Source organism: Chlamydotis macqueenii, chromosome 2, assembly GCF_036417535.1.
Source record: "Chlamydotis macqueenii isolate bChlMac1 chromosome 2, bChlMac1.mat, whole genome shotgun sequence".
In the NCBI taxonomy this organism is placed as follows: domain Eukaryota; kingdom Metazoa; phylum Chordata; class Aves; order Otidiformes; family Otididae; genus Chlamydotis; species Chlamydotis macqueenii.
Window position 1 is genome coordinate 57472135 of NC_141557.1, and position 24665 is coordinate 57496799.

Consider the following 24665-nt stretch of genomic DNA (forward strand, 5'->3'; position numbering starts at 1 on the left):
TTTACCAGCTGCCTTTTTAAATTAAATTAATTTAATTCATAATGGGATGAGAGACTACAAATATCAAGGTGTGAAAGATTCACTTGCTTTTGTTCATGTTCCTTGGTGTTTAGCTGGAGATGCTCACCCAACAGCCCAAGGCCCCAGTCAGTGCCAGTGGGTGATGCAGACGTTTGTCTGGTAGGAGCAGGAGACTAAAAGCATTGAAGTGCCAATTCCATGTAAAAAGCATGGAGTCTGTGCTGTACTCTCCTGTGTTAAACTGCTGCGAAGTGCCATAAAAAGTGAATGTCCCTAAGTACTTCATCCCAAAGCCTCCAGCAATTTGTTCCATTACCAAACCTCAAAGCAGCCACTTTTCCAATCAATTGCATTTTTGACCACTTGTTCACTCACCACAGATACTCAGAAACCAGGTACTTAGCGGATTTTTGCTCTCCCTACCCTCAAGCCAAATGACAAAAAGCCCACTATGAAATGTCAAGAGGGAACACTTCACTGTTAGGACTCCCTGCTTTTCTTCTCGGACCTCACCACAAGCACACCTCCTGCTGACTTGGTTCATCAAAGAAAATACTCAATGCTACACAGGTCCCAGGCCCAAGTGTTTGCCTTTGCATCATATCAATTTCTATTCCAACTGGCAACTTCTTTTCTTGCCACGATGATCAGGACAGCAAGTTAATGAGCATTCACCAAATTTGAGAAGAAACCCTAAGGATGCTGTATGAACTGGCTAGGCTTTGATGGCACGTGGCCAGGCACCCCATCCAAACAGCTTGAGCTTAACCAGTGCAGGAAATGGAGCGGGCAAACCGTGCCAGCAGTTGAAAGGTTTTCTAAAAATCACTGAGAAGAAAAAAAAAAATTCAATCGCAGGCCTCACGCAGTGCCATCAATACGTGACAGAAAACAAGCACTTGGTTTCAAAGGGGTCATTAAGCCTTTAACTATCCACTTAACATGAATGCCACTAGCAATACTGGTCAAGTCAATGTTTGTGCATGATTACGCTTCAAATTTGGATGGGAAGCTGTTGTACATAACACGATCTGTGGAGACTTGTTTCTCTTTCTAATGGATTTAAATCACCAATAAAACATGGCCTAGGACCAAGATGCAAAATGAAGCTTGAAGAACAAACATTTTCTCTGTCATTTGTTTTCAAGATGCTAGGAAGATTAAGGGGGTTTTGTTTTGGCTGTCCAACGCGTCTAATTTAAAAAATCAATAAAATATAAATAAAAATTGTGAGGAGGGAGTGCCTTTTAGAATCAAATCACGTGATGGACAGTCATCACATGGCACTCTTCTCTACTCCTCACTCCAAAAGATGGTTGCAGGTACAAATACCCTATACCCATATGGCTGAGGGTGGCGAATTACCCAGTGCTGCTACCTGGGGGAGATCAAGCCCAAACCACCCAGCTATAAGCTGCTTTTCCCTCCTATGGAGCTTCGGTCTGGAGGCACAGATCAGCCCAGTGTGTGCTCAGCCACCCGAGAACTTCTAGTGAGGGCAACAGGCAAGTGGCTAGGCAAAGGAATACGCCTATCTCGGCTTGGGAGAAAATAAAGCAAACACAACACACCCAAGACTGGCGTTGGGTTTCTTTGCCAAGGAGAAGTCTCCACCCACTTTCAGAGCCTGATCCAGCCACCTTGCAAGTATCCTTGTAACACATCAGTTAGCTGCAGAAGCTGTTCAGCACCTTTTGCAGGCTCCCCAGATATCGCAGGGCTAGATTTTCTCTAACAAAACCCTTTTTGTCTTCAGAAATCATGTAAGATCTGCAAACTAACTGTTGTCCTGAGATTTTGCAAATACAGAAAAAGACCAAATTCTCTTTTGATGGAAATAAGCTATGAACTCCTAAGCCTCTATGGGATCAAACTCTTTTAAAAAAGAAAGCAAGAAAAGAGATGCAAATATCCCACCTGTTATCCTGGCATGCTGCAGAAAGTAGTGTAACTTAAAAAAACCAAACCAAACCAAACCAAACCAAACAAACAAACAAAAAAACCAGACAACCCCCCCTCCCCACCATCACCACAAAGAAAAAAAAAAAAAACCCACCACCTTGTCAAACACCCAAACGAGAACCCACTACTCCATGCAGGTGCCCCATAACCATCCCCTTTAAACCTTTATCCATAGTTGAATTTGGACTGCAGCAAAAATCTAATTTGTATTCAGCAGAAGGATTACTTCTAATGCTGCAGAAAAACACAGTGCAGATTATTTCTCAATATTAATGAGAGCAGAATATCCCAAAGCTGTGAACTAACGAAAAGCTTTCTTACATGGCCAATGGCAGTTTGTAGCCAACAGGTAGACCAAAGCATCGTAGATTTTCTTTTTTTTTTTTGCCTCCCTTCTTTTTTTCCCCTTTTTGTTTTCTATTGCTTCACAACTTATAAACCCTGACAGACTTTGCAAGAAAATGCTACTGATGGATAAATCAAGAGGACCCTAAGGAAGAGGTTATGCAGTTCCTCACCTAGCTGAGTTTCAATACGGTGAATCACGCCTAACCCAAACACAATCTCCCAGTATCAAGGAGACTCCAACCATTCCAGTCGCTAAGCTGGGGCCAAAGAGCGAACGCGCAGCCGGGCCAGCATGCGAGGTGGCGAGCAGTGCCGGGAACTGCAGGGCAGGCAGAGTCCTTCCTCCTCAGCATTCCTGGAGAGGGGCTCCCATGGGGGCATCTCCTGTGCAGTGCTTGGCCCTGGCTGGTGCCTACCTGCTCCTTGGAAAGTCAGAGGCAGTTAACAATAGACACATTTCCAGAAACCATCAAGATTTTGTGGTAATTTCCACACAAACACATACACTTTTTAAGACCCCAACATTTACATCTTGCTGTGGCTTCACCCAGCCTTTGTTTTACAGCTAAGTAAATGCCCAGAGGAAAAAACGTAATTTCTTTAGTCCGTGCGCTCTGTATTGAAGCATGTAATTTCTCGATTACATACAATTACTTGGGGTTGGGGGGTGGATTTTAGACCATATCAAATCTATATAACAGTGCAGACAGTTATAATACACAGATCTTGATTTTATAATCCTCTTTTGACTATCACATGGGAAATCCATTATTCTGATCTGTATACAGTCAGCCCCACCTGAAACAAAAACAAGCCCCACCCACCCCTCCTCAAAACCCAGAGCCCGATGCAGATTTGATACTTGAATTCAGGTAATTTTAGCTCTTCCTTGCTGTATTTTTTTTCTTGGCTGCACTTTTTTCAGTACTGAAACATTTCCGGAAAACTAAACCCAAATCCCCTGCTTTATCTGAAACAGATTATGACTTCGGTCTAGAATTCTTTATTGCAGTTACACAGTGGCCTGAAATAAATACCCAAAATATGTAAAAGTAAGTTAAAGAGTACCACATAGGAGTTCTCCACAAGGGCTTGGATTCATAAAGGCCAAATAATTTTTTTTTTTTTTTTTTTTTCCTCACCACAAGCCCTTTACAGCAGGCAGCACAGACAGGGAAAAAATCTGAAAGACTTGCATCCCTACTTCTGAGCACTGCTTTCCTGGCTGTAGACTCAGGTCTATTTTTGATCCTCAGTACATTATTACCTCAGTACTTCAGCAGGCCTGCAAAGGTTTCCCCGCAGGCAGAATGTGACCTCGTGTTTCCATACCACGACGCTGCAGGTACCTACGCTCTCCCCTTCCATACCCGTGCGCACACAGGTACTGTTAGCTTTAGATAACAGCTGCCCATGCAGCAGGCAGCTGCACAGGTAAATGTTTGCTATTCCTCCCTATAAATGAAACTACCATATCAAACTAAAGACTTTCTTATGTGACTTTTTCAGAAGCCTCTGGTGTTTATTCATAGTTAAAAAGCAAGCTCTCTCTTTTTTAGCATACAATCAGGAAACACAAGGACACATGTATTTTAAACAAGAAGCAGTAAACAGTCTAAATAGATATGGTGCAATGAAATAATGGAGCCTACAAAGTATCTTTCCGAGCCTCAGGAAGCCTCCTTCCCCTGACATCAGTCACTCGCTTTCCCTTTGTGCACAGGTTGTGAGTTACAGAGAAAATATGGTTTTCAAATATCAGCCCCAGCTATCACCACTTCCTTTCAGCACAGCCCTGAACTTCATGTACTGGAATAATTTCACTACCTTTAATTTTGAATTTTAGAATAGACCAACCCCTCAATGTCTCCATGAGCAGACGATCAAATAAATTCTCTGCCTGGTTAAACCACTATGAATGGGGAACTCAGTTGCTCTGCCCCTGGGAGCTCCTTTCAGATAAACAGTCATCAGACTTCTAAGCTTTTCTGGCTCTCTGTCTCCTAAAGCATTATTAATATACATCTAAAGCAGCTTTTGAAAAATCCTGCTAGTGTTGGAAAGCATTCCTCACATGAGTTTCTCATCAGAGGTGAGTGATTAATTAGCAATCAGGCAGACAGAGGTTGCATTTTAAAAGGTATATGTACATTTCTGAGATAAACGACTGCCTACCTAATTATTGCTGTACTGCATTCAAAACACTGAATACACACATTAAAAGGTCTCTGAAATTCTACTTCTGACTACAAATTCAATTTCTTTTGTTGTGATTCAGGTAAATTATCATACGTGTTACATGTCTGAGCACCTTCACTAAAAATCTATTTATTAATACAATACATGGAAAGTCTTTCATGCACTGGAGCCCCTTGGCATATCTGTACCAAAATGAAATTACATTACTGAAGAGATTTCTCAGGGACCATCACTCCACCCTACTCAGGTTCCCTTATCCTATGGGTAGCACTGTGAAGATGCCCCATGCAAAGTTTCCAGTCCAGGACACAGCCACTGTCACTGCCTTTATCTTAGTGAACTTCAAAGTGCTTTTGGCATTTGTTCAAATAAAATGTACCGAGGCCGTAGGATGGTTTTCAAGTATAAATCTGCTCCACCGTCCTAAAGTACAAGTGACAATAAAGAAACTTATCAAGGGAGAGTATCTGTGAAGAAAATCAGAATGGGAATTACAAAGAATTACATGCACTGGAGGTTATATCTCAGTGAAGGTATAAAAAGTAGAGGTTTAGAAGTTGACCAAAAGTGATCTTTAAGTGCTACCATACCTATCAGATTTAGCATAGGAGGTGAAAGGGCCATCTGCCTTCCAACCCAACAGAGTTTTCACACAAGACTTGAGGTTCCTCCTCATTAATATGTCTGAATTTTCACAAGCATTTTAATTGGCTTCACCAGGACTTGGGTTCAGCTCTGAACATCCAGCCACAGTAGATGAGACAAACTTCTGCAATGCTCCCTCCCTAAGTTATCCAAGTAAGGACCCTGATGGGGGAGAAAGAATACGATCCCCAGTGCCGCCCGTCCTTAGGCTGATGGTCAGGACCAGCCCTGGAGCGTACGGGGGAAAGTAACCCCGCAGGAGCAGAGACACCACTCCAAGAGCTGCTCCCTCCAGCTCCAGATGTCATTTATCTCATAACAAGCAATAGCTCACTGATGAACAGTAGTAGAGGAGACTAAAATTCAGGCTGCAAAGTACAGGACTTATTTTTACACAGTTCTGGATTAGCACTTCCACGGATTTTTGTCGAAATAGTGATTTCAAAACACTTTCAAAGACTAAAGGTGCCATCCCTAAATTCCTGTGAAAAGGGAAAGGGAGCAGCACACATGTATAGTATTTTTCTGGATTTTAATTCAAGAATTAGAAGACTCTGTTTGTGCTTTTGTTTTATGCAATCTGATAACACCAGTAGCTGTGGGGGAAAGTCAACAAGAGCAATCAATAATAATCCTGCAAACAGTGCTACTGAGAGTAGTAAGTAATTCCTCATAATCCTAAGTATGCTTTTTCTAAGCACATAGTTTTATTAATACACAGATAACTCAGCTCTATGAGTCGATAAGGATTAAGAATACAAAGAAATGTAGTCAATTCATTAGCATAGAAGGTCTTCCTATACCACAGTGTCTTAAAAGGAAATACTGACCTTACACTACTAGGTGTTCAATGATAAGGTATAGTCTTACTGAATCCAGACTAGCTTAAATCCTCTCCTAGTCTTTCCTAGGTCTCTTGCCTCCCCTACAACAATTACATTTTATTGTACCGAGACATTTATATATTGTACCACTCTAAGGTTTAACAGACAGCAAAACATCATTATATGCATACACCTCAACACAGTTTCCTTGCTATCAAATACAAGTGATGCACAAATGTAATACAAAACCTTGTCCAAAATTCACACCCATAAATCAAAATTTCTGATACTTCCAGTTACTCATGACTTCCATTTCAATCACCTTCAGCGGCTCACTGTCAAGAAATGCCAAGTATCTGCCCTCACCAGTCACGCCCTACAAAAGTGTCACCACTTGAGCCTCTCAAAACTATCACTCCCTTAATGTAATTTTTGTCCCCTGTAAAACAAGGCCCCTGAACCTGTACAAACTCCAGGCCTACAGACAACTCCACCGATTTCAGAGGATCACATATAGACTGCTAATAATGCAGCTGCAAAAGCAGCTTGCTGAATCAGAGCTATTGCTAATTATTTTCATTAAAAACTTTTCACAACTTCTGAACAAATTCATGCTTTTCTTTTACTGTACCATCCAGCAAGTGTTAAGCTCCTATTCTCAGTGTAGTTACATGCACTTTAAAAACCTGTCTAATGTACTTTCGTAAGTGCTACATGGACCAGAGCTGCTTCAGTACTGGGTCGTATAGCAGTTGCTGTGGTAACACCATTTTTTTCCTCAAGTAAAAAGCAAGAGTGCCAGTGGCCTCTATAAACTAAGAACTGTACAGTAACATATTGTCTTAGGGTTACTATAAATAATTCATTTTATTTGAGAGAGAAAGAGCAGGAAGAGAGAGATGTATACACATACACACACACACGTTTCTTTGTAAGGACTATCATGTAAAAGTTTTGGGTCCAACACATCCAGTGTGCAAGTGAAATCCCACTCAACTCAATCAAGTTCATTCCAGCAAGTTTAGAGACATCTCCTTTTTGCTAAACCATCTGACCACCACTTTGGCTGGCAGAAATCAATGCTGAAGCCACAGCACTTTACACAACCAAAATAATTCACCCATATTAATCCCATCCAACAATGTATCTAGAAACAATATTTTAGGAAAAGAAAGTGGAAGGACAATTACCAGAATATGCACTTATTAGACTTACTTTTAAGAATACCTAGGCAAAAGACTTATTTCAAGTTATTAACACTGGCACCACAATACCTTGTGATGTGATGGTAATTTACAATTTTACCTTCTGTTTGAGGAGAATTACTTTTTGGCATAGTCTTCATATAACACAGTGTGGTATTCTATATCAGTTTTTCCCTTTAAACTAGATGAGAAGAGTTTTCTTAGGCAAATAAAGTAATAAAAAACCTGATCCTGCCATCCTAGCAGGCAAAACATCCGTAGACTTCAAAGGAATATTATGCCTAAAGTTTGCTGGATTGAGCCTCAATAGAAGATGCATGTCCCTGCTGCAGCGTTACTGTAATTGAGAAGCAAGAGTTCCAGATTTTCTTCTTTCTCCTTCAACTTTCCATAATTTTGCCTCTTCCATTAACTTCCCTGCAGGCAGCTGCAGCGCTTTTCTCCAAAGCTGCATGCTCTGAAGCTGGGGAGCCAGACTCTCTTTGAGGCCCTCCTTGGATTCCACTTCACCACCTGCTGCCAAATACGTCAGCAAGGTAGAGATGGAGCAAGCAATTTCATCACAGCTAGTGTGCAAGTCAGGATCATTAGTTTAAGAACTGCATTTTTCCAGGGCAAGGCACTCTTGAAGCTGCATAGGTGGAGACTGGAGAAGATATTACCCCAGGATACGCTCCTACCTCTACTGCCACCCCCTAAAGAAAATTAAGCAAATAAACATAGGCAAGTGATAACTCTAGGAGAACAGACCCTGTGCCTGTTTAGCAACAGGTACATTTCTGTTCCCCTCCTCCCTAGAGTATAAAAATGAAACTCCACCTACACACAGGTAAGGCAGCTCCTCCTTCGCATCCCATGCTGCAGAGGTGGAAAATCCATGTTCAGCTCTTCATTGCGCTTTGCATTATCAGTGCCGCTGCATTAGATACACTGAATTTCACCAACAATATCAGAGTCACAGCATTTCACCGCTTGAATAAACTAATGTCATACAGAGTATTTTCCTGCTCTCATCACTGTGTTATGAGTGTAGTCCAACAGCTATGCTGTTTAATGCGCTGTTAAATACCCTGTGCTATTTATTTTCTCACAGGAGAACTTCCTTCTCTTCCCGCTTTGGATTATAGCCCATTTTGCATCACGCTGTGGCTGATAATTTGTTATTTAACCAATCATGTGGAAGGGATGAAGGGGAAGGGCGGCGGGGGGGAGAAGGAAAGCTAGGAAGTTAGTAGCTATGAAAAAAACATGAAGGGGACCATATATTGACATAGCTTGTAAGTTATGGACAAAATTTAAGTGCCTCTGCAATTTTTTTTTAGAATGGCATATTAATGGCTATGAAAGTAATTACACCTTTCAATATCCATGTTCTAATAATTGTGACACTAAAAAAACCACACAGAAAACTAACAACAGAGTAGACCTATAGTAAACTTCAACTGTTTTTCAATTTTCATATATAACCCACAACGACGTTTCCCATTTCTGCTGACCTAGCAAGCGCTTGGGAGAGGTAATGAAAAGATGCCCATTCTCCACACATGGGACTACAGCTTTGGGTGTAAACCTACCCCGGCCCAACCCAGGTGAGAGGGTTCTTGGCAGTAACAGCAATTGTGAATCTGACCCATTAATTTTCAGCTGGCAGTATTTTTTTTTTTTATTTAGGTTATTACACCTTCAGAGCGAAAGTCTTATGTTATATAATTACATAAACACAATTGATGGCAGCAATTTATTCCAGGGGCTGAAGACGTTCATTGGCAATCTAACAATGGAGGGAATTACTGCTGACAATTTTACAAAAGCTTTTATCAAAGTTTATGGGCCATTAAGCCCAACAGTGCGATTACCAGTACACTATCATCACTCTCAACAGTACAGTGTTGGTCCAGAACAATCCATTTTCTAATCCTGTCTATTAGAACTGGTCTGTTTACTCAGAAGTCATATGTTTGCTATTTCTGAAATGAACGAAGTCTTTGGAATAGTATTTGAGTTTAGTTCATAGACAGGATCAGATCAGTACCATATTAAGCCAGGAGAAATTAGCCCAAGTCCTTTTCAAGTGCCTACAACTTTATTTTCTCCTCATACGATGAAATACAAAATACAGACGTTAGCTGAGCATACAAGCATATGTGTATTAAATTCCATGATATGCAGAGGCAGCTCTGAGAAACAGGCAATACAATTATAAAAGGGAATATTTCTCTTTAGAATCTCAAAGAATTAAGTTCTTGGCCTGAGCTTGGCATTGGCACCTTCCATGCCCTATGTTATCAGGAATTAATGTGGTTCATAGTAACTAACAACCAGACACAAAAGAAACAGAGAAGGTGTTAATTAGCTATCTTTACTCTTAATTCACTGAATATCATGTGCTCATTGATGCAAACCAGACTGCTGCTGTTCAAATCAAGACCACCCTCATTTAGAAAAAGGGTCTGTTCTTCCTTTTTTGTGCTTGACAAATCTTTTAAGTGTCAGGGAAAATTATCCACACATACTGATGGGAGCATCTTACACACTGATGAACACAAACTTTCATGGTACTGGATTAATTCATCTACCATAAGACAACTGTGATAAAGTGATGCTGCCTAGGGAATCTGCCTCATTAAGGAGGGAAAGAGAGAATAAGAGCGGCTCTGAAATAATAAAATCATTAACAAGAGCACCTTGCAGAGCTTATTAGGTAAGAAGCAGACTGACAATGCCACTGCTCAACACTTAATTACTTTTTGAAGTCCAGATGGAAATGAGACAGCATTTCAGTGATAATCCTTTCAAATCCCAAACAAAAAGACAAATATCAAACTGATCCATTAATTAGGCATGTATCCTAACACAGACGTTTTAAGAAATTATCAGATCCTACTAGATAACTGAAGATGCTGAAGTTTTGACTTCACCTCCTAGTGCAGATATCCTCATTGCAAGTGGTCAAATTAGGAATTACAAATGGAAGGGATCACACTTTTCCTTTACACCGAATTAAGACTGCTGCAACTCAACTATTCCTCCTTCCCAGACAGGTGGAAGCCAAGCATGCAACATAAACACAACTTGCATGTTTCGCTTTCAACATCTGCAGTGAAATACTTGTCCCTGCTCCCACTCCCAAAGACTGAACTTCTGCCATTATTTTTGGAGAAGTGATAACGGCATCGATATATACCTCGATGCTACAACTATGACAATAAAGGCAAAATGCAGAGTTGATACCACCTTGCAAGCCTTATGCACTTCATTCAGTCTGCTGAATGCACAAAGTTTGCTGTAGAAAGATACCATCTTCTAATGTTGGCTTTCCTCCACTCAGGAGGAAATCCCGTCCATTGCTTCAAATGGAAGGCAGTGCTCTGTCCTCAACATGTATGAGCACATAAAGACCAGATAGAGAGGTTTTCATTAGAAAGCCAAACACTAAGCGGTCCACTTGTATGGGCAATCAATGTCCTGCCAGCTACTGTGCCTCGGTAAGGACAGTTTCGTTGTGAGCAATTAGATACCAGTAAGAATTCAGATATTGAATATGAAGAGAGAAATATGCTCTTCCTGAGCAAAATTTGTCTTCTGTTCATATTAGTGCAGGTCTCCATTGGGAAAGACCTGGATCAGTACCAGAGAGAGGCGAGATGTGGCTGTTACTAGGGCTTCTGACAGCTTGCTTTTCAGGGAGTGACTTCTCTCCCTCAGCCTGGCTCTGAAAATTAAGTCACACTTTCACCACTTCCCAACTCTCAGCAAACACCAACGGCCTCATATCATACACTCTGCCCTGTGGTGCAAAACCTATGTTAATGTGGAGACCAAACAGCTTCAATTATGGTCTGGCTCTGACAAAGCAGCTTCCAGAGTCAAGATTTTGCTGCCTAACACTTCTGTTTCAAAACAAAAAAACAAAAACAAAAAAACAAACAAACAAAAAAACCCGGTTTGTGTTATTCTGATTTCAACGTTTTCTTTTTTGCTTGGGATTTTCTGTTTGTTTTTAACAGTGGTTAAAAAAAAAAAAACAAACAACTAAAAAACGCATGAACTCGGTGCAAAAGTAGCCTGAAGAGCAGCAAAACAAATTGAATCCTGTTCCAACAACTGAGAATGTCAAGTTCCCATTCATGAGAAATAGGCTGCAATAAAAATGGAGGAGAAAAAACACTCCACACATGTAACAGCTTTTGACTAAAGGAACTTTCTGTTCAGCAGTTCTCAACAACATTGTGCCAACAAGTGTTGGGCTCTTGCTCAAGGACTTGAGTTCATCTCCCTCCACTTTTGGAGGGGAGGAATGTTTCCTCATCTTCCTGTGCCCAGATGATGATCTCTGTACCTTCAGATTTAACGCATTAGAAGCAAGCTTGTCAAACATTAGTCATATCTGCTCTTACCACAGCTTTCCCTTCCCAATGATTAAAGGGAATGAAGAAGGATTTTTTTTTTTCCCCAGTTTCCAAAGTCATAGTTTGTGCAAAGTTCCCCACCAACGCCTTCAGGTAGGAGAACCAGTAACTTCCACTTGAGAAGAAACAGTGATCATATATGCAAACCAGTATTTTTATCTGGCACTGGAGATCTGGTATCTTCATTATTTTGCAAAGCTCTTTTATAAACTAGGTATCCCTAGTATCTTATGTATCTTTTATGTTATATTAAGTGAAAAAGTTGGAAAGAAAGATGATACCAAAATTTTCTCCCAAATAAAACAGATGATCATCTGGCCAGTAGGTCACCGAATCTTACCTATTCTCCGTACTCCCAAAGTGCACTATCAGCCAGAGCTCCTTATTGCCTTTGATAGCTCAGGGTACATTTTCTTAAATGTACATTTCTTAATCAACATTGCTTTGTATGTGGCGTAACCAGTTATGACAGACTAGTACAGTGACCATATTTTTTTAAAATACTACTTTCATAACACCAAAACCACATGGGATTTTTCAATTGCATAATACAGCTACTTAAAGTTAAGACAAACTACAAAATATCAACATTAGGAAACAAAGGCCAAGAAGACCTTTTCTTCTGTCTTCTATATTGAATTACAACGCTCTCATCACAAGTCCAAACCCTACAGCAGAAGCTGGAGGTGAACCATGAAGCACGTCCCCTGCTTCATGAAACATGTCCCCTGTATCCCATGAAACACCCGAGATAGCGTGTAATACATGAGCACATCTGAGGAATGCAGTTTTCTGCATCTCTGCTTATGGCACATCCATTGGAGTTGGTGAAGACAAGAAGGAACGCTAAGATTGCAGCAAACTGCAAATGTTTGGGAAGCACCTGCTTTAGAAGACCCCCACAATAATTAAAGAAAACAGAGGTGCACTTGGCAAGGTGCACCCTTTCCCTGTTGAGTATCTGCTTGTCAAAAATTAATAGGGAAACATAAGCACTGAAGATATAGCATAATGCCACCTGTACAAAACAAACGAGCATCTCATTTTAACGTATGCTTCAGTTAAGTGGCTTGTGTTGAAATACCACCTAACATTCCAAGTGCAACCCAACTTAATCATATCTATTGAAAAACATATAATAAATAACACGAAGTATGCAGCATGCCAACCTAATTGCAGAGGTTGTCTCATTTACTAGAAGTCATTTATTTATTCAAATGATTTGAACTACGTGATTCAATCTGAATCATGGGAACTAGTTACTGATTTGTGCAGCCTCTGACTACTTTGCTAAAGGCATTATTGAAATAACTGACCCAACTGCTAAAACAAGCTTCTTCCTTGAACCCTGCCTCTTTCCTTAGTCTTACCTCTCAAGTGAACTTCAGAAAACATGATTGTTTTACAAAAGCATTTTGAACTTAAGAATTTTTAAAAGACTCAATTAATTATATGCAATGAAAAAATGGTATTTCCAAGATGACAGAATTGCTTCGCAATAGAGAACTGTGCATGCAGCCATAATCGTGTTTTGCAGAATTTAAGAACACAGCTCTCAAGAAGAAATGTTTACCATCTCAGATGTCAATCAAAGTAAACTTTCGGAAGTGCACGTATTTCTCCGAGATCTTAACAGGGGGTGTAAATACACATTCCCAGACTATAGCCGGTAGCTATAGTCTTTTTTGTTTGTTTTTTGGGGTTTGGTATTTTTAGTTGGGTTTTTTTTTTCCCTCTTTTAAGTTAGGTCTTGCAAAATTGAAAATTGCCATCACAACTGTGCTGTAGCTATGTAGAAAGCATAGTTTAGGAAACAATTCAGACTACATCTGCTCACACCTAACCTTGATTTGCTGCTACTGTCTCAAGCCGCTGTTATTTTAGGAGGCGCTGGGGCTTCCCCTGGAGAGGTGAAACAAGGGGCCAGGCATTGCTAAGCCCTACCACAAGTGGAGAATGAGCACACTTCAGTCACAAGGAGCCATGCCAGGTGCATGCCACCACAGGTCACCTCATCCCAGGCTACAGCCAGCCTCCATCATGGGACATGTACTCAGGAAAGGACACACAGAAGGGCCTTCAGGAAAGAGGGGAAATGATGCTCTGTGTGAGACATTGTTTCAAAGCTCGCAAATAAGCCCCAAGTAGGATGCTGGTTACCCTCAACTCCAGGCAGTGTTTATCATTGGCTTGGGCATGGGGCAAGAGGCCAAAATCCTGGCAGGCAACCTCACCAGTGGCCAGCTGTGTTGCCTCAGGCAACCGTTCAAAGCCTCTATGGCTCCGGTCCCATGGCTCCCAATAGGTAAACCAGGACTTTTCCCTACCCAGGAGAAGTGCTGCACGAGCTGCATGAAGCCCCAGTGCCAAGAGCAGCTGATTTCCAGGGCTCTTCTGGTTATTTTCATATTTACTGCTGAATCTGATGACGGGAAGGCAGGGATTATGCCACCACGTTTTTATTACCAAACACACACAAACCCCGTTCCCACAAACTGATAATTTTCTTCTCATAAAAGCCAGAGCTAAAATACTACTATCCTGTCATCAAGACAGTTGGTTTATATCCCCTTTTTCTTCCTTCCACATCTTCCCTGGAAAACATCCCGCCTGACATGGTCCCTGCCAACTCGCCCAGGGAGGAGTCTGGTAGAATGGTTCTGGTAAAACCGCCTTTGCTGGTCCTGCGTATTTTTTATTTTTTCCTTTTTTTTTTTTTGTTTTGGCTTGGGATGGAGTGGGCTGGCAAACCCACTGCTTTTCCAGGGAGCTGGAAGGTACACCCAGGGAGGCTACCCGCCCTTCACTTGGCACCTTTGCGACAGAGAGGAACCACAGAGCGGTAATGGAGAAGGCTTTTAACCCACACAGAAGCACCGCTGGCCCTTGGGGCATTGCTACTGCTCAGCAGCTTTCACCCCACCTGCCCAAAGCCCGGCCTGCTTGCTTGTGCGCCTCCAGCAAGGAGCTGCAAGCCTCCAGCTCCTCCTCCGGCCAGAGGCTAAGCAAGGTATGGAGAAGGCACCAAACATATGGAGACCAGAGAGGAAATAGATACTATTCCTTTTTAAAAACTTCTACGTCTTTAAAATATTATTATTATTATTTCTATTATTTTTATTACTACTTGATGAAAACAGAAAAGCAATCACAAACATTTCAGAGTGCGTTTCTCTCTCTACTTAACATTCCAAGCGGTGCTTTTTACATGTATATAAATGACAGCTTACCCCACCCCCAAAACCTGAAGTTTTTCATGGGGGAAAGAAGGGAATTTAAGTAAGTCTATTAATTCGAGTGAAACTCAGGAAACATGCCTTGGTCAAAAAAAAAAAAAAAAAAAAAAAAAAAAAAAAAAAAGAGTGGGAGGGAGGCATAAGAACATTAAGCGGTGGTTCTGGTATTTTAAAAATAAACCTGCAAATTTTCATTTCAAACGGCACTTCATTTTCCTTCTTACCCAACTTAAAAAGAAAAGAAATGGTCTCAGGTAAAAGTTAATCTTCCAGATTATCTTAAAACAGGTTTTTTTGGTTGGTGTTTTATTGTTGGGAGTTTTTTTTCCTTTCACTAAAACCACCCTGACATATTTATTTCAGTTATACTGGAAGTTATTAGTTTTTCCCAGGTTTGTTGTTTTTCTTTTTTCTTCAACCGCTGAAAGAAATAAAACCCACCCATGATTTGATACACTGTAATAGTAAGACATGCATGCGAACACGTAGATGTTTACTTTCATGTACACAGATGTGCTGGGCAGGAGAAGGCATGCTGGCAGGAGGAAGAACCTTGCATCTGCCTTGCATGGATCTGTCAACAGGCAAAACACACTTTGCATTAAAACTTCAAAACGAAAGCTGACACGCCTTTACGGCCTACATAAATCCAGCGCTGCTGCCTCCTAGCAATGCCTTCTGTTCTTTAAAAAAAGAAATTAAAAAGGTGCTGTGTGGTAGCACATGTACGTCTTAGTTCAATGGCTAACCCACATGGCCTTGTCTTTTCACTCTGGTCATCAGAAAGTTTTCCCGTGCCAACACACTCCCTCAAGTGGGTTTCTCACACTTCTTCCCTGTGAGCAACCCTCAATAACATTATTAAGTGCAGACTGCGCAAGACCCACAGCTACACATTCTCCCTGTAAGACAAACTATGAAGGCACGTCATAGTTTTTAATAAATAACAATCTTGCTTCAGCGGGAACAGACATTTATTTTGGTACAACTTCTCTGTACAGAGGAGTACATCTTTTTTTTTTTTTTTTTTCCACATTTCCTTTAGGAATTACTACTGCTGCCCATATTCACGCCAAATGTTCTGTAACTATTTCTGAAGAAAAAAAAATACATTATTACTCAATACTGTTAGGGCAGCAGAATTCAGCCCTAGAAAAAAGAAGTATCACAGTCTCGTTTGCTATAGTTGGAAGCCAAGAAGTAACAGATCAAAAAACAGAATGGGCAGGATACTAGAGCTCATACTGCACCTACTAATAAAGCATTCCTGGAAGTGAGGGGCACAGGAGAGGGTCAAATCGATATGAATTTAACAGGGTCAGCACATACTGTACCGAGCTGAACGACGACTGTCAGAGTCCACGCATAACATCAAACGGTGGATTCCCGTGCTGCGTATCATTAACTCTGGCAAAAAAAATTCACTGGAATACTTTCTACCCCCACCTACGCAATGCTGATAAATCCGTTGTGCTGGCTTCCCCACGTCCTCAAGCATTTCACAAGCTCTCCAAAGCCAACAGGTATGAACGGCAGTGGTCCTCAGGAATGGAGGACTTCCGACACGTCAGATCCAAGTTTTATCCCACCATCGTCACCCGGACCTGGGGACATTTGGCATTGCATCAGCCTCATTCAAAGGTGCATCCCAGAGGTGATGCTAATCCCACTCTCCTGCCGTACCTCCTTAGCTCCATGAAGCAGCAGCGCCCGGTCAGTCACTGTCCCCAACGCAGGCACTGGCTGGAGTGCTGCTTAGGACCCAAATTCTGCACTAACTTTGCCAGCTGCACTTAGGGCAAGAGGTGCTGCTGAAGCTAACCCTCGAGGCCAGAGCAAGGTAGGTGACTATCCCCGTCACAGCAATAACTGCTGCTTGGGTATTCATTGGAGGCTACACACCTTCTACAACTGCCACAGAGCAAATCCGGGAAACGAAAAGCGAGAACGTGCCTTCCCCTGAGGAGCAAATAAAAGCTCCGCTGCCTTTCCTAATAACTTCCCCTTTCTGCTAAAACTAGCAAAATCCTAGCTGGATTGAGAACGATTCCTGTGCCAGCTGAGCCCCAACCAAGAGGATTGCATTTTTCCCTTGCAGGTGCACAAGGAGAGCAGAATAGCAGAATGGGGTTTTGAGAAACTATAAACACAAACAGAAGATGCCTAGTGCAATTCACACATTTCCAAAATAACAATTGCTCTAGCTAACAGGTCATCTTTTTACAGATTAACACCTTGCACCTCGTTTTGAATAGTCTAAATTTGAAAAGGTTTGTCAGCTGAGTCACCCCAGCAAGGGCTCCTAATGTAGACTGGCCAGGGGACGCTTTTGTGGGTACAGACAATCCTGCCTTCTCCAATTAAAGTTCTCCAAGTCAAAGCACTTCTCTGACAGTACAACCACATTTGCATCACACAGGATTTTCGCAAGGCACATCCGAGTCTAACACAAGATTTGACACAAGTTCTCCTATCTGTAAACACCAATGCTTATAACATAACACGCTGACGACTGATTTTGAACGTACATTAGCTTTTCCTGGGATACTCTACTCACATACACAGGGTGACTGTACCTTCTGATGCACACATGCAACCGAAACTTGGACTAATCCAGGAGTTTGTGGCAATATCAACAGTTTCTACGCCAAACCATTCCATGAAGGTACCGTCATGCTCCCTAACACGAAGTAAACCTTTCACTAGGCTTGTTTCTGAAGAGCTATTAAGCAAAGGCAGATTGTGCTCAAGGAAGATAAGGACACCTTCTGAAGGAACTGGTTTGGCTAGTCAGCTATCTTGCTGCTAAAGCTAGCATATCCCAGTGATTTCAGTGATACATGGATACCCGAATGCAAAAGCCAGCCCTGAGGACCATAATGGTATTGTGCGACACTCCCTGAAAGTCTCTCTCTGTAAAGTAACAAATAAATTACAACCGACTACTCTGATTGTAAAGTCTCCAGGGCACTGATCTTGATTTCTTATTTATCTGCAAATCTCTTAATATACTCTTCATGCAAGAAATAACATATTTGTATTTGCTACTGTCACTTCTGTGCGTAGTTTGCTCACCATGTGTACACACACCTTGCTGAGAAGCCAGTCTCTTTTATGGCATTTTGCACAGTCACCGTATTTTCCAGATTGCCCAAATGGAGCACCACAGTAAGAGCAACTCTAGTCAAGACTACTTATTTAATTATATTATTTCACCAAATTGGATTGTATCAGTATCCAAATTCCTGTATCTCTAACCACATTCATTGCGAAGGCTGCACAGAATTATTTTATTTTCCAAATCCAAAAAAGTTTGGTCATTTACCAAGGGGAAAAAAAAAAAAAATAAACGCATGCATAGACAAGACCTCAGATAATAAACAAATACCTACACGCACACATATATTTGCTCCTGTCTCCACACAGAAAACTCCACTTGCATCAGTGATAACAGAAATATAGGAATGACAAAACAGTGTACCAGCAACTCTGCTACTGTAAGAGGAGCATGAGACGCCCTTCACCTGCAACTCGCTGCCTGGCACCAGTCAGGCAGAGGACACTGATGACTTCTCGGCCAAGATGCAGATGTGTGGGCAGCTGCCTGCTCCTGGGAGGCCCCCGCGTTTGCTCCCACGATAGACCCCACCAGCAGGCACATTTCATAGGGGTCTCCTGCAAGATCTCTGCTCCCACGGAGCAGCAGCCAGATTACACTGGAGGGCATCTGAAAAGGCACTGGATGACTGCACGTCACCGGACCGAGCCCTGCACAATCTGCACAAAGATTAGTCTACCTGTATACATCTGTCACAGGTAAGTGTGGAACAATATACAGTGCTACAAAACAGTATAAAGGGCAGCAATACATAGTAACACTACACGCATAGTCCCCCCGTAAGCACCCCACAGGATATTAGCGAAGTTTTTTTATTTCACGCGAAAATGAATAGTTCAGCATCCCTAAGGAACTCAGGATTCCTTTCTTTTTCAGAAAGCAATGGAAGACATCAGGTACAGAAGGCCATTGCAGACAACTTCTGCAGCTACCGAGCTGCCCAGCATGCTGGCACGCACGCTCCCAACACAGGGCAGCACGCTCCCATCCCACAACAGCTGCAGCTACAGATCAAAACTAGAGATATAAAACCAATAAAGAGCAGCAGAAAGCAGCTCGCTTAACCATAGTGCTGTCACCAAGCAGTGGTTCACACAAAACGGACAGGGGTCAAATGCATCCTATGCAAGCGGCACACCGGCTGTCACAGGTATTTATCCCAGGTACCATTGAGCAGGCCATCTGGGATGTGTTAGTGGAAATCCAGATTAGTTCCACTCTGGTTAATCTAGGTCAACATCAGAGCAGGTAGATAGAGACAGAGGCAGGTATCGATCCCTGTGAATGTACTTCAGCTTCCAGCAATGCCATTTGGTTCTGGAATATGCACAATTAGGGGGATTTTTGTACCTCAGTGACTACAGTGTTATAACTAAACCAGTTTTCTCTCATCCATATTCAAAAAACTTATTCTAAAATTTTGGGAAAAGACACAACTGTATTTAAATTTCCCTTCAAATATTATGTTGATCAGATTTTATAGGTTGATTCTGACATTCTTCTAACAAAAACAACATTTGCCCAGGTACCATTTGGGTTTTTTTGAGACATTTCCTCTTTTCGGTAACAGAACAAATCTGGCTGAAATTTTAAATAGTGTAATCTCGTACATGATTTGAACTTCTAAAATCCACAGAATTTGGTCTTAAAACTCAAGAGTATTGCATATATTTATTACGGCATGTTTACTTCCATAACTACTCTGAATTCTGCTGCTAGGTCCTATCATTTCACCAAGGAGGCAGGTCCTTAACATTCACTGATGCTCCATTACCCATTGGACCTGTTGCTTCAAATTGGTATCTTACAATTCTCAAAGGCCACTTCATTTTGTACCCCTGACTTACTTTCTTGCCTATCCTTAAGCGTGGAGAGAAACTAATAAAGACCAATCAATCAATTAATGCTTCCTGGAGAAATTCTTCTGCCTTCACCTCTGCCACTGAACCTCCCGCTCTCCTCTGTTAGCAGTTACTTGCTAACAGAACATGCCAACAATAATCTCTCTTGGGTTTATCACTTAGCTGTTGATTATTTAGTAATCCTGAAGTAGCTGGCACCTTTCTATGTTTATGAGACACAGAATTAAACACTATGAACAAGGTATTTCTCCTCACACCTTAGGTATTCTACAGGACATGTGCACCTGAGACTGCCTCTCAAAAGACTTAACACAAACACAGCAGACCGAGTCACCTTGCTTCTCATCCTTTTCAAAGACTGAAGGGGAAAAAAAAAAAAGAAAAAGAAAACTGGAAAGGAAAAATTGCCCATGTTACAGCAACAACAGGTATGAACTTGATTTCTGAAACAAGAGCATCTCTCCACTTTTTGAAGGTTGTGCAACTAGTTCTTTTGGACGGGGTGTTTCTCCCTTTCAGGGCGGCTTTCTTGTCCACAGTCAAGAAAGACAAATTCAGTTGCTTTAAGTCATGCATCAGCCCTTCAAAAAACTATTAATTCTCTTCTCCCGCTTTTTCTTTAAAAAGAGAGAAAGAAAGAGGGGAGAAAAAAAAAACAAACAAACAAACAAAAAAAAAAACCCCAAAAGACCAACCACCAAAACCCACCCCAAACTGCATTTTTTCCCGGCTGGCAGATTTCCAAGATAAAGAGGACTGCACTCTGCCTGGAACCAGCAGCCGGGGCCTGTTTCTCCAAACATCACAAAAGAGACCACCGCACACAGAGGGGGAAAAGCGACGGCTCTGACCCGCTCGAAACCTTTCCTCGCCCTCTCCACCAGTTTCATCAGAGACTTAAAAAAAAAAAAAAAAACCACACTAAAAAAAAAAACCCCAAAAATAAAAACCACACACAAAAACACAAACCCCACAACGCACCCAGCACCCCGCGTCAGCCGCCCCGGCCGGAGGCGCCCGCTCCGCGCCGTTCCCACGCACGACGGGACAGCGCCCGCCGAGTCGGGACGGCTTCTTGGCGCTGGGGAGGGCAGGGGTGAACCCCTCTTCTTTTCAATATCACGGGGGAAACACAGCCCGCACGAAGTTTCCTCTCTTCCCACGCCCCAGCCCCCCCATTCCCAGGTGTGTACTTTTTTTTTTTTTTTTTTTTTTTTTTTAAAACAGGACAAGCAGAGGTTCCCAGGTCACCGGAGCGGCGCTCACCCCGTCGGGGGTGCCAGAGGTGCGGGGAGATGCGGGGCTGAGCCCCCCGCCCGGCCGAGGACCGCGCTCCGGGGAGCCACTGGGCAACGCAGGGGAACGGGGGTGGGAGAGGTGGAAGGAGAAGAAGAAACGCGAAAGGAGAGAAGCGCAGGCGATGAGATGCGCCAGGGCTTATCCCTTTTTATTTCCTACACCCCCACAAAAGAAAATAAGCCTAGAATCAGGAAGTCAGAGCTGCGTGATCGCTGCAATAAGGTTTTCTCCCTTTTTACTTTCTCTCAGTTGTTTTTGGTTTTGTTTTTTTTTTAAGGAAAGAAGTAGCTGGGACTTTCCCTCCGCCGCTCCCCACGGGAGGCCGCGGCGCGCAGTCTCCCGCGGCCCCACGGGGCGCAGCCGGCAAAGCAGCGGCGGGCCCCCCCCGCGCCTCCTCCCCTCACCCTCCCACGCTCCCTTTTACCTTTCTTTTCCTCCACGGCGGAGCAGACGGCGAGGTGCCCCAGCAGCAGCACCAGGACAGCGGCCCCACGGGGCCCGGCGGCGGCGTGGGGGCTGCGGCCGCCCATGCTGCGGGACAGCCGCTCGCTCCCTCGGAGGGATGTAGAAGAGGTGGGCGGGGTGGGGGCGTCGGACGGGACGGACGCGCGAAGGTTTCCGCCGAGCAGCTCCTCCGCTCCGCTCCGCTCTTCTCCTCCTCCCGCGGCTGCAATCAGACCCGCTCTGCCCCGGGCGGCTCCGCGCAGCATGATAGGGGCGGCCGTCGAGGGCTGCGCGCACACGTGCGTGCCCGGCTGCGGGGGGGGGGGGGGGGCTGCTGCCTTCCTCCCTCTCTCTCTCTGCTCGTCCTGCTGCGGGGGCCGGCAGAGCGGCTGGAGCCGGCTGCGGGACGGGACGCGCCCGGCTGCGCTCTCCGCCCGGCCGCGGAGCGCAGGGGCTCCCTCTGGGGACGCCGGGGAGGAGGAGGAGGAGAAGGATGGGGCGGGAGCAAGGAGGAGGACTGAGGGGAGGAGGAACCGGCGGCGCCTTCCTCGCCCAGGTGGGGAAGGGGTGGACCTGCCACCTGTCCCGGGATGTAGGGTGAGAGGAGAGGTAAGGAGGGGGAGGTAGGGGGACGAGGGGTTGTTATCCCTCTGCCTGGCAGCTGCCAAAGGCAGGAGGGTGCATTTGTGCCGCTGCTCGCAAAAAAGCGGCGTGGCCCTGGCATAGCCTCTGCCCCCCCTCACCCACCCGCCGTGTCCCCTCCCGGGGCGGGGCAGAGGCTGTGCGGGAGCGCGGGGGACCCGGTGCAGCAAAACCCCTGTCCCGTCCCGTCCCCTGCCTCGCAGCCCCCAGCGAGGGGAGTGCGGGCAAGGAAGGACTGAGGCGTTTTGTCGGGGAACAGCAGCAGCAGCCAAGCCGCTCTGGGGGTTCAAGCCGCTCCCCAGGGGCGCATCTATGCGTGTTTTGGCAGAAGGGTACCAGGGTCCCTATCTGCGCAGACGGCTTCTGTTCACCTGCACCAGAAAGTGCTCCTTGCTCCGCGTAGCAAGTTATTGAATAAACACACAATAATGTGAGTGTTCTTGAGGTGCTCCGGGGACACCCACAGACATTAAGCAAAAGAGTACATGCGTGGCATGCGTGGTGCTCTTTTCCCTCCAACATCTTTCACATCCACCCCCCTCCCACCCCGAGAGGCAAAACCAAGCTATCCAGTATTCAGTGAAATATGCTTACGGTTATAATCTGTTTGGTTTTGGTTTTTTTTTTTCTAACAGGCTTGCTCCTCTGGAAAGTGGGAGGAAGCACCGTCTTGTCACTCAGGCACCTTAATAGGACGTAGAAGTGTCACTTGCCAGGGCTGGGATCTCTCCGAGTAAATAATGATTCAACATTCAAACTTGTTAAACGCTGGTGGTAATTTCTTCGTAAAGCTCTTGTAAAGACTGGGGTCACACAGTCGATAGGATATGAAACCTTAGGACTCTTAGGATTAATTGGAAATTCCAGAACTGAAGTCCCTAATGACATGAGGTTTGGGAGATTACGTGCTAAATGCCTGCCTCTGTCACAGGGCCGGGACACAATAGATTGCAAAACAGCCACTGAGTGTATCTTGACTTTCCTCGGTGATGCATGTTCCTCAGAAAGATGCATTACTTTTCTCCTACCAGTCAGCTTCCTCTGCACAATCTTTTTCTGATCGTTTAACTAGTTACTGTCCCTAACTAGGCCAGGAAAACCACCATCCCATTTCCTTCACCTAGCACAAATCCCAGTGCCTGACCACATGCCTTTAGCCATGTATCATCCCCACCGTGCCTGTAATAATTTATTAAGATGAATTGGGTTACAAACCAGCTTTTGTATGCTGTAGCTGACATTCTGGTTTGATTATATTTTGTAAATAATGTGAAAGATGTACTTTGAAGTAAACTCAGACACCAGTAACATCCGAGGAACTCCACTCATATGATTGCTTTTGTGGTTCTGAGGGCAGAATCTGAGCTTACAATACAATATTAATGCAATTTGCTCCAAAGATGCTCACACAGTGCAACTTCAGAAACAGTATGTGTATACGATTCATTTTCATCTATTTAGACAAATAGAAGGATCTTTAAAAACAAGAAGCCCAGGAAAAAAAAAAGATCAACATCCAGGGAGCGAAGATTTGCAAAGCATCCTCAGCACACGCTGATGATTGCCTCTCACAACAGGAGAAAGGAAGCGCAATTAAGACAACTGAGAAATGAACCTCAAATCAGTTCTGTGGATACATACTAAACAAACAAGCTACCGCTATGGAAGGCAATGGAGTTTTTAAAATCTTGAAAAATAAAGGTTTCAAAGTGACAATTGGAAAACAAACTTAAAATAGGGAAAAAAAAGAAAACATTTTTTTGCATATGAACTCAGTGGAGAAACTTGTCCAAGTCCTGTCCTGAATTTTTTGTGCAATTGTGATTCTACCTGCTATTCTGAGCAGGAACATTTAATACTTTCTTCACCTCCTGTCTCATACTGCCCTTACACAAGACCAACAATTTCATCCTAGCTAAACTCCTTCACTCCTGATGTGGTGAGCAAGGGAAGACTAGACAAATTCCCCTTTGAATTTTCTTTCCCACACTGCAGATCTGCAGATATTCACTACAGGAGACTCACATCTGTTGCCAGCATTGCAGTACGGCTGAAGGGGCTGCGCAGCAAGCTGCCATGAACTCGTCCTCCCATGTTTGTGAGGATGAACGTGTTACTTTTGTGGCGTCTATGCTCTACTTGCCAAGGTCACAAAATACGTAAAGAGACTCTAAGACTGAGGTTTGAGACACTTATGATCACAGGCAGGGCTTTCAGGCGTTGTTTTACACAACTGAGCAATTTCTGAAACAGTTTGAATTCAAAGGTGACGTTGTCCCTAAACAGCTGGTCACATACCCGGTGACTCCCTTTGGTATAACTCCTTTGACGCTAATTTAACTTTAACATGAATTTCGGCATGGGCATGCAATATTCCTTCATATTGCAAAACTTGTATTACCAGCTGCATGTGTGCATGGATCAAAGGTCGTGGGACAAAGGCCAACCTTT

At 43.5% G+C, this 24665-nt stretch overlaps 1 protein-coding gene across 1 annotated transcript in view; it reads right to left on the reverse strand.

Annotated features, from left to right (window-relative positions):
• EGFR (epidermal growth factor receptor) overlaps positions 1-21896 on the reverse strand; it is a 171792-nt gene extending 149896 nt beyond the window's left edge. Inside the window, exon 1 of the mRNA XM_086743059.1 lies at positions 21553-21896. Coding sequence (XP_086599185.1) covers positions 21553-21838 — 286 coding nt within the window. The 5' untranslated portion in view covers positions 21839-21896. The remainder of the gene's footprint in view (positions 1-21552) is intronic.
• Between the last annotated feature and the right edge of the window lie 2769 nt (positions 21897-24665).